The sequence below is a fragment of the Juglans regia genome, chromosome 13, assembly GCF_001411555.2.
Source record: "Juglans regia cultivar Chandler chromosome 13, Walnut 2.0, whole genome shotgun sequence".
NCBI classification, from domain to species: domain Eukaryota; kingdom Viridiplantae; phylum Streptophyta; class Magnoliopsida; order Fagales; family Juglandaceae; genus Juglans; species Juglans regia.
This window is the reverse complement of record NC_049913.1, coordinates 10,369,080-10,379,051: the sequence shown is the minus strand read 5'-3', so window position 1 is coordinate 10,379,051 and position 9,972 is coordinate 10,369,080. Positions and strand designations below refer to the sequence as shown.

Sequence of the window (9,972 nt, the reverse complement as noted above, 5' to 3'; positions counted from 1 at the left end):
CTTTTCCTTTCCAAACTTGCTTGAACCTATAGTTTGTTTAAACTTATTACTATTTGAATTAGTAGTTTCTAATTAGAATGATCTATATTATCCTCATAGACCTTATCATTAAATTCTCTTATTCTATACTGGATGTTTATATTTTAGAACAATTTAAGACACGGTAAACATACCTAGCACGTAACTTCACTGCTAGTATTATAAAATGTGTTGTGCGGTACTCTTCTCTTTTTCTCTTCTCACTCCCACGTGCACCTCCTCTTCTCTTCTCACCTCCCACATGCCATAAACAAAAGTGTTAGTAGATGCCTAAAATTTATTGAAAAGTTTGGAGTGACAAATATGGCTGTACGTGTCCTCATCAACAAGCTACCAAATCTAATCTTTTCTTTCAAAACCAACATTCTAGATTGCTCCCAAAATACACGAAAGTGTAAAAGTATGTCTCTACATGTTTATCTCAGTTCTATTTAGACCTTCAAATCCAAATAATAAATTTCCAAAAAAAATAAAAATTAATAATTGTGATGACGTCAAATGTGTTACGATAGCCTTACTTCACTTTCCATTCTCTCCCTTAGTCCCTTTATATATATATATATATAAAGGTTGGCGGCACTACAACCATTTACGACTCAGAGCACTCCTAATGGCTTATGTAAAACACATATTTCTGTAAAATTAAAAAAAAAAAAAAAAAAGTCTAAAAGGACCATCCAATAGATGATCTATAATTTCCAATTAGTTACAATATTAAGGTTACATCTGGCGGTAACTGTTTATACTTGTAAATAATTTTTAAATCGTTTATCTCTCATCCGTGTACTTTCCCCTCCCCTACGTGATTTAGTTTATTTCATTTTAGTCACTTTTCAACCCCATTTGTTTATTTTGCGCATCTTCCCTTCCTTATAGTTGCCTTCTACTCGTCTTCCATCGATCACCAAATAGCTGCTTCAAATCTCTACATTTCCAGTTCAAGCATCCTTCCTCACAATTGCCTTCGTCTTCCATCTATCCTCGTTGCAACTCCTATTCCGAGTGGGTTTTGGGTATGACTCCTTCCTCCAAAATCATCTTCGCCAATGACCTTACCAAACATTTGAATTCGTCACTCTCTCGACCACTTTCCTCTTCCCTGCTAAATTTATCCAAAACTACGTTAAATTTGGTGGAGACCCACAAACTGCAACTATTCTAAGCTCAATCCATAAGGGTAGTTTAACACCCAGCTCTATATCCTACTCCAAGCTCCTCTCACAATGCACTGCTTCCAAGTCTTTAAGTTCAAGCATGGAAGTCCATGCCCATGTAGTTAGATTTGGATTATCTGAGGACCGGAATGTTAGAAACCTTCTGGTAAATCTGTATTCAAAGTGTCCGTGTTTTGGGTATGCCCGGAAACTGGTTGAGGAAAGTACTGAACCGGATTTGGTTTCTTGGTCTGCTTTGATATCTGGATATGCACAAAATGGACTTGGTAAAGAAGCTATATTGGCCTTTCATGAGATGCACTTGTTGGGTGTCAAGTGCAAAGAGTTTATGTTTCCAAGTGTTCTCAAGGCGTGCTTGGCAACGAAGGATTTGGGGCTAGGGAAGCATGTTCATGGGATTGTGGTGGTGGTGTGATTTGAATTCAATATGTTTGTTGCAAATACTTTGATTTAAAATATTTTTAGTTTTTGAATTAATTTATATTTTATTTTAAAATATAACATAATTATATGACATTATATATGTGAGATACTATAAATATAAAAACAATATGTCTATTATACATCCACTGTTTGCTACACTCATTACACGCATGACGTGTCCGAGTCCCACCTCACCCCCCCAAACGAATTTTCGTCTTCATTTTGAATTTCCCCTTTCGTCTTCAACATCCGTTCCTCTCCCCCCTCCCTCGACCCTCCCTCAACCTCCCGCCCCTTTCGTCTTCAACATTCTTCTTCAAGATTCGGTCAGTCCCAACGGACCGCATTTCCTCCCTCTTTGTCTGTCCTTATTTTCCCCCCCAAAACCCCACCCCCCCACCCCCCCGAGACTCCTCTGCCCTAAGGGACTGAGCTCTGCGATGCGATTTTGAGTTCCGTTCAAACGAAGGCCGAGCTCCTCGCAGGTTATATCTTCTTCTTCTTCTTCTTCTTCTTCTTCTCCTCTAATATGTTTTCTTATTCTCTAAGGTTTCTTCTTCTTCTCTCTATCTGTGTTCGACACACTCAGATTCAAGCCCTCAATCCACCGACGGAAGCCCAGAGCTGCGGGAGGGGTGAAGCTTTTTCATGTATTACCTTTTTTTCCTCTCTGATTCTAGGGTTTAGTCATACATTTATTTTTTTTCCTGTATTTACAGCATCTTGTGTCTGAAGCTTTTTCATGTATTACGTTTTTTTCCTCTCCGATTCTAGGGTTTAGTCATACATTTATTTTTTTCCTGTGTTTACAGCATCTTGTTTCTGAAGCTTTTTCATGTATTACGTTTTTTTCCTCTCTGATTCTAGGGTTTAGTCATACATTTATTTTCTTTCTCTGTGTTTACATCATCTTCTTTCGTCTAGGGTTTAGTTATATGAGCTGTAAGTTAATGGTATTTTTCAAGAAATTAATGGTGTTGTTTCTGGATGATGCATAGCTAGTATTAGGTAGAGATTGGAGGTTGCATTCTATCCTGTCTTCCGATAGTTTATTAATGAAGGTAGGAAATAGCTGATTGAATATAAGTACTTTGTTTTCCTTGTCTAGAAATTAATGGTGTTGTTTCTCTATCATGAAACAGTTGAGGCGAAACTCTTTGTCCTCTTTTGTTTGTTCTGTTTCCCATAGGAATCCTCTAATTCCTTTTTATTTTTTCTCAAGAGGAATTCTCTCTCTCTACCCCCCAAAAACTACTCGGCGTATTGGGCCAATGAAGCATCTTTGGAATGTGTTACACCAAATCTCACATGCTCATGGATCTGTCTTTACATGAACATGATTGATGCAGCTGGTAATTAATTGCAAGTCTTGTGGGTTGTTTTGCTCTTTACGTTTTCTTCTTGTATTTAATTTGGAATTAGGTGGCTTAAGACGAGAGAGTAAATTTATCATTTATATAATGCGCTGACTATATGTATATTGTATTTAATTTGGAATTAGGTGGCTTAAGACGAGAGAGTAGATTTATCATTTATATAATGCGCTGACTATATGTATATATAGCCTCTCATGCCTTTGGTGAGAAAGAACAATGATATGTTCCTGGTTTTGCTTTGACATTGAAAGCAAGTTAGTAAGGCTTTTTTTTATCTCCATGGAAGTGTGTGGTTATTGTCATAAACATGATAATGAGCTGCAACTGTTGAGTTACTTGAAATCAAGTTATGTTTAAATTTGATGATGTTATGTTTAAATTTGATGATGGTCTTAGTTAATCAAACATTCAGTAGGCAATATTACTATGTATTCAAATTTTGTTCATATGAGATAGACTCTTGTGTTTGTAGTTGTCTTTCCTTTGACAGAATCACCATGGCATCTTCTCAATCATCATCTTTAGATAATGATTTTGTGATGGAGTCACCAACTTGTTGGTGTGGTTTGAAAACGCCACTAAAGACGTCCTACACTAAGAAAAATCCTGGAAGGAGATTTTTTGCCTGCCCCAAATATAATACGGTAAAGCAACTTAATATTTGTCATATTAAACTAATTGATTTGCTGTTGCTGGTTGGACTTTGTGTCATATTAATTTGGGAGTTTGTATTGTGTGCAGGGAGATACGAGGTGTGAATTCTTTGTATGGGCGGATATTTTTCAGTTGTTAGTGGAGAACATGTTATTAAAACAGAACTCGAGGCGTAATACATGGGATGATGTATTACGCCGCGAGTATGCCGTTCGGAAAAGGGAAGAAAAAGTTAGAGAGATAGCGAAGAATCTGAAAAAGGAAAAACGAAAGTTATTGTGTTTGTACTGGATTATCACCTTTGTAATATTGTTTGTTTGGTTTGGATAAATGTAATGTAAAAAGCACGTTGTGTAGAATTATCTAATTTTTGGGTAGAAAGAGCTTGTGCATGAATGGTTGAAAGTGGAAACCATGTTCACAAAAGTTGATTTTCAAATGCTTTTTATTTGTATGGAAACAGATGGTGCATATTTATATAGATATATGGTAACTTTAATTTTCGTAATGTCCCTCGGACTTGGAGCATATTTAAGAGCCATTATGTTCAAATCTCTTTATATTTGGATGGCTGCTCATAAAAGTTCACACTCTTCTTATGTTGTCGCATTTATGGATCTATGCTCATCTTTATCTCTAGTTGGGCATTTTCTCTTGTATGTTTATTGTGTATTTAGGTTGTACTCACAGCTTTTTAACACAGTTTGATTGCTCACCTTTTTTTTTTTTAAATATTGTTTCAAAACTTGTAAATATGGAGAGCTCGCTCGCTCGCTTGCATGCATAAATCCATACCATTAATGCACGAAGGAAAAGGATAAAGGAGTATAATTATAGAAGTAAATGTAGTAGTAGAAAAGATAAAAGGAGAAGAGAAGTTTTCCAAGTATATATATAGATGTGAGTCCCAAATAAAAGAAGATACATGTACGTATTAAAGAAAGAAAAGTGCCACAAAAGCTTTGTAACTTCCACAACAGTGACATTCAATGTAGGTAAGGATTGGATTATGCCTCCAAACTTGCCGTGTCTTCCTCATTTCACTTGCATCCTTTGCAACTTGCGTGAAGTTCCCTTCGAAAGCAACTATCTTTCATCTGAAAATTTTGAAGAAATCATGTACAATTTGCATACATTTAGCCAATTTAGCTGAAAGTTCTGAGATATTTGGGCTATCCAATTCTGGAAATAGTTTTGGCAAGAAGAACACTATGACTACATATGATACGAGAGCTTCAAGTTCTGGCTTTACTTTTGGACGATAAAGCTATTAACAGACCAGATTTGGAGCATTAATTACACCCATAACAACAGCAACCTGTCCATAATCCAAGTGATTTGTTAATGTTCTTAAACGAGATTTGTCATATGAATGCATGAGGGACATCCGTTACTCTTTTCAGGTCAACTAGCCATTTACTCACTTCATTTACTCACTTCAAGGGAAATCAAGAATTAATGAATCCAATCTGCCCAAATTTAAAGCATATTTTTTTAAAAACTCATCATTGTGCATATATATCCCAAGTCCGAGTGGTTCTGCTTCCAATCCAAACAACTTAGCAACTATTTACGTAATGTCCCTCCCAATAAAAGCTCGGTAACTATCACCATTACAGGCTCCTTGCAAGCACCAGTAAACTGTTGGCACACGGTTTCAATATCTATTAGCAAATTGACAAAACAAGACACTAAGAACCTCGAAATCAAATCCAACCTTCACTAGATCAAATCCAAAGCAAATAAATTTTCAGTTCGACAGAGCAAATAACTATTAAACGGAATCAAATTCAAGAAAAGCTCGAAACTTACTTTCCCTCATACACTTTGGCATGAGCTCCCTCTCCAATTGTAGGCCCACCAAATAAATGTTTGGGATCAATAAGCCACCACCTTGCATCCAATTTGAACTCATTAGCTGTATAGAACCTACTTCCACATTCCATCTCTTTAGAATAAAAGAAACGAACTTAACACATACATCTACCAGTGAACTCTAGCACCCATCATTTACTTTACAGGAAAGATCACGCATCAGAACCCAACAAGGAAGTGTTGAACTCATTAGAATTTAGAACAGAGCAAAGAAATGGATAGTCTGACACTATTAAGACATGCTCTGTGGTGTTTTCTACTGGTTCATAACCACATCTCAAGAATTCACAGCCAGAGATCAAAACTCAGCAGTTTGATGCATTACAATCTTACTGCACTCCCTGAACATAAAACAAATTACATTAATTAGTCAATGTTGTTTTTACACATGTGGCACATGTTTTACTGCACTCCCTCAATAAGTAGTTTATTTTCTAACAATGCAACTTCACTCTATTAGAACATATTTTCTGCTCTTAAAAAAGTAAAAAAAAAAAAAGGTTCTAACTGAACCCATCACTGCGAACTAAGATTACCAAGAATTGATGTGGTGCAGATCGTATATATATCTCCTATGAATATAGAAGAGAAGGAAAATGGCAATAGGAATGGAGGTCATTTGAAAGTACATATAGAAACCGAGATGGTTATTGATGACTCTATTTAGCTTTTATTTAATATTGTAGATCTGTAACAACATAACTCATAGGATCAGATTCATAAAATTTGAAAATATGTATAGCAAGTCCAAACCTTATTTATCACTTAACTCATAGAGGTCACTTTAGGGTTGTTGTGTCCTGCATTGGTATACAAAAATCATAAGTACCGCCCAATAATGATAGAAATTACAAAAGCTAGTTATATATTATATATATATATCTGTTGCTTTTTCCCATTTTCTTACCCACAAAGTATACTTATCAATCTCGGCTTCTCCATAGATCTTAGTTAACTCATTTAGCAGGATCACTCAAAACTGCAAAAGAAATTAATGGAGGTCACTTTATATAGGCTGTACAATAATATAACGACAAGAACTTTTGACAATGAAGCAATGGAAAAGGCACCATTCAAGGAGCTATGAAAAGAGAGATCACTAACCAGTACAAGCCTACCCCATAACTCCATCTGATATTAGAGTCAGTTGCATCATAATCAACCTCCAAAACTGCAAAAGTAGTCCTCTAAAACTTGTTGGCTCATGGTACCAAAACACCTTTGATCTCCAAGAGGTACCAAAAATTGCCCGTTGCATCTCCACAAAAAACCGTACCATTTATCATACACCCATGGATACAACTAACTACTACCTTCCCCTCTTGGAGAGATACAAAAATTACACCGAAAACAACCACACAAACTACACCCAACCCTCTCCATTTGGAACAAAAAAGACACACTTGCATATACACAAACTACCACCCAACCCTCTAAAAGACACAAAAACAGCAATTCAGTCACGGTGGTAGATCTGAGAAATACAATCATACAATGTTACAGGATATAAAGCCAAGACGACATTTGAAGACTTAAGAGAAAAATGGAGAGGGTCAATCATGCAAAATAATACTAGACGGGGAAAAAAAATGCGAGATAATTAGATATAAGCTTTATTTTCAAATAGAAAGATTGCATCATTTTCAAAAGGGACATGATTGGCTCCTCTTTAACTACAACATACCCTCTCCAAGAGCTTCAAAAAAATGTGGCTTCTCATCACCATGGGATTATAAGTGTGGATCGAGATGGTGACACATCTGAAATAAAACAATCGTAGGGTTAGAAGTGTGCATCATGATGTGATACATGGTTGTCAGTTATTGAAAAGACACAATTAACCTCTGGCGTTGATTGTGTAAGAATGCTGTTTTGTGTTCCAACATCAACCCCATAATCAAATTGGTGTTGTTCAGATCCCGGTGTCTCACCCCATTGTGTTTCATCTACCAAAATTTTCCTGGAAGTCTGAGGTCGAAAACATAAATAGACACATATTAGAGTCATAATAGTAACTTAAAACAATGCAAAATTATTCAAGCAAATACCGGTTTCTTTCTCTTTGGTGCCAACTTTTCCACTGGTGGAACCTTCCTCTTACTTGGGGGTCTCCCTTTCCCTCGAGTCACGTTGGGGCTTAGTATCTTCTTACCCTTATCCAAGACGACATTTGCTTTGGCCTTCGTTTGTTCATATGCCGACTCTAGTGTTGAACCTTCACATTTTGTCTCAAACTCATCAACAACACGCAAGAACGCACTGATTTTCTCATTATCAGAGGATATCTTCGTCGCTAATTTCGAACATCTTTTAAGCACGCGCTCATAATTCCGTGCGTCTGCTCTATCCCGCTGGTCATCGTAACTACTTCTGACTAATGTGTATGTCCTCTTTAAGTCCTTTCTCCAACGATCCAACACATATACATCTGGCAGCACATTAATCTTTTTGAACTGGCAAACTCTAAGTGCATGCCTACATAAAATCCCCCTCATCTGAAACAGTGCACACGTGCATTTGACCTCCACCTCCTCTTCGTTAAAGTAAACAAAGAAATGGAGTGTTTTGATGTGGTCATCAGTAGATATTTCATCCGACACTTGGTATTTTAAAATGCACCCTTCTGTGCTTACCAAGGAACAATTACAACACATTAGGCCCAGCAACTCTCTTTGTACCTCTTTGAACTTTGCATTTGTATATAACCTTTGGAACTGCTTCTCAATATTAAAATGGGACAAGCAGGGAATAGTTTGGTTGTTAGAATTGAAATCAGCCATTGTCTCTAACTCCACCTTCTTTCTAAGAGCATTATCAAATTGGTCGACGAATTCCTTCAACGTGGTACTGGAATGGACATACCCGTCGAAAAATGCATTCATGCTTTCCGACCTTTGTGTTGTGCTCATTCCAGCCCAGAATACACTTTTCAAGTAGGCTGGAACCCAAAAAGACCTTTCCTCATATAAGGATTGAAGCCATTTATTGCCGTGGAGATCATACTTCGCAATTACTTGACCCCAGCTCTCATCAAATTCACCGCTGGTATGTGAGTCATATAATGCAGTCTGAAGGTCAGTCTTCAACCCCGCATTGAATTGCGCATGAGATCCTAACTTCTCTGGAAGTTTGCGCATTATATGCCATAAACAATATATGTGATGAGTTTCAGGGAATACAATGGCAATCGCACTCTTCATTGCCCGATCTTGGTCGGTTATCATGGCTTTGGGCGCCCGACCATTCATACAATCCAACCACATTCGGAACAACCACACAAAAGTTTCAGTGTCCTCGTTTGAAAGCAATCCCGCTCCGAATAATATGGACTGACCATGATGATTAACACCAACGAATGGCGCAAAAGGCATCCCGTACCTATTTGTTAGGTACGTTGTATCAAATGTTACTACGTCTCCGAAATACTCATACGCCGCTCGACTCCGAGCATCAGCCCAAAATACATTCCGTAACCTTCCCTCATCATCCAAGTCCATGTTAGAAACGAATCCATCATTCCGATCTCTCATTCTTTGGAAATACTGATTAAGTGCTTCGCCACCACCTTTACCCAACCTTAAATGTCGAGCCTTGTCAATGAAATTCCGACAATCTTTCTCTTGAAACTGAAGATTCTCAAAGCCCCCCGCATCAACGACAAGAGAATAAAAATTCTTGTTCATTCGTATACCGGCTCGATCATTTAGGTCGATGATCCTTTGACTGTATTCATCTAGATGTTTGTGAGATCGCAAGAATCTTGTCTTTTTGGGGCTCACAGTTATGTGGTTGTGCAGATTTTCAACAGTGGTGACAACCCATTTATCATTCTTGCTCAATGTCGCATTTACTCTCGCTTTACAATCCGTTCTAGTTGTTGGCCGTGGCTTCGAGATATTATTGTTCGTAGGATTGTACTTTCCGCCACGGGCACAACCAACAGTCACGTACACAGGCCTCCCTTCATCATCTTTCCTAGTCCTTTGTGTCCGTACACCAAAACCCTCTTGCTTCGCATACAGCTTATAGTAGGCTATAAGATCTTTCATACTGTCAAATTCCATCCCAGATCTTGGTGCTTCAACTCGTACCTCATCATCCTCGACAACAGTGGTACCCTCTAAATCTTCATTTATGTCGAAAACCATGTCTAAAAATGGAAACATACGGATTAGCATCAAAACAAAATTACAATGATTATAATCAAGGCAAACAAAATTGTACTACCGTTGGCATCAAGACAACTTTCAGCAGTCATCCGTGATGTACTTCCAAGATTTTGTTCAAATGTGGTATCGGTTGGCATAGTTGACGTCGGGGGCACTTCTTGCCTCAAGTCATCTGGATTACTCGGCGGAGGGTAGGACATATAAGGTGGCATCTGCTGCAACAGGCATGTTGTTAGCGAAATTTGGATGACTCAAATAAAA

At 37.6% G+C, this 9,972-nt stretch overlaps 1 protein-coding gene and 1 long non-coding RNA gene across 3 annotated transcripts; both read right to left on the bottom strand.

The window, feature by feature from the left end:
• Positions 1-5,566: 5,566 nt before the first annotated feature.
• Positions 5,567-6,500, bottom strand: LOC118344293. The gene is made up of 3 exons (XR_004798062.1): positions 6,450-6,500; positions 6,296-6,342; positions 5,567-5,883 (listed from the first exon to the last, which is right to left on the bottom strand). It is a non-coding gene; the product is annotated as an uncharacterized LOC118344293 (long non-coding RNA).
• A 240-nt stretch (positions 6,501-6,740) lies between these two features.
• On the bottom strand, positions 6,741-9,237 carry LOC118344171 (protein FAR-RED IMPAIRED RESPONSE 1-like). Of its 2 annotated transcripts, none has more exons than XM_035684140.1 (4): positions 7,591-9,237; positions 7,385-7,510; positions 7,227-7,302; positions 6,741-7,016 (listed from the first exon to the last, which is right to left on the bottom strand). In XM_035684140.1, exons 1-3 carry the CDS (start codon positions 9,223-9,225, stop codon positions 7,273-7,275), a joined length of 1,791 nt encoding a protein of 596 aa, XP_035540033.1. In that variant the 5' UTR covers positions 9,226-9,237; the 3' UTR covers positions 6,741-7,016; positions 7,227-7,272. The 2 variants fall into 2 exon arrangements, with proteins under 2 accessions (XP_035540033.1, XP_035540034.1); XM_035684141.1 differs by having other exon boundaries at positions 6,753-6,800.
• Between the last annotated feature and the right edge of the window lie 735 nt (positions 9,238-9,972).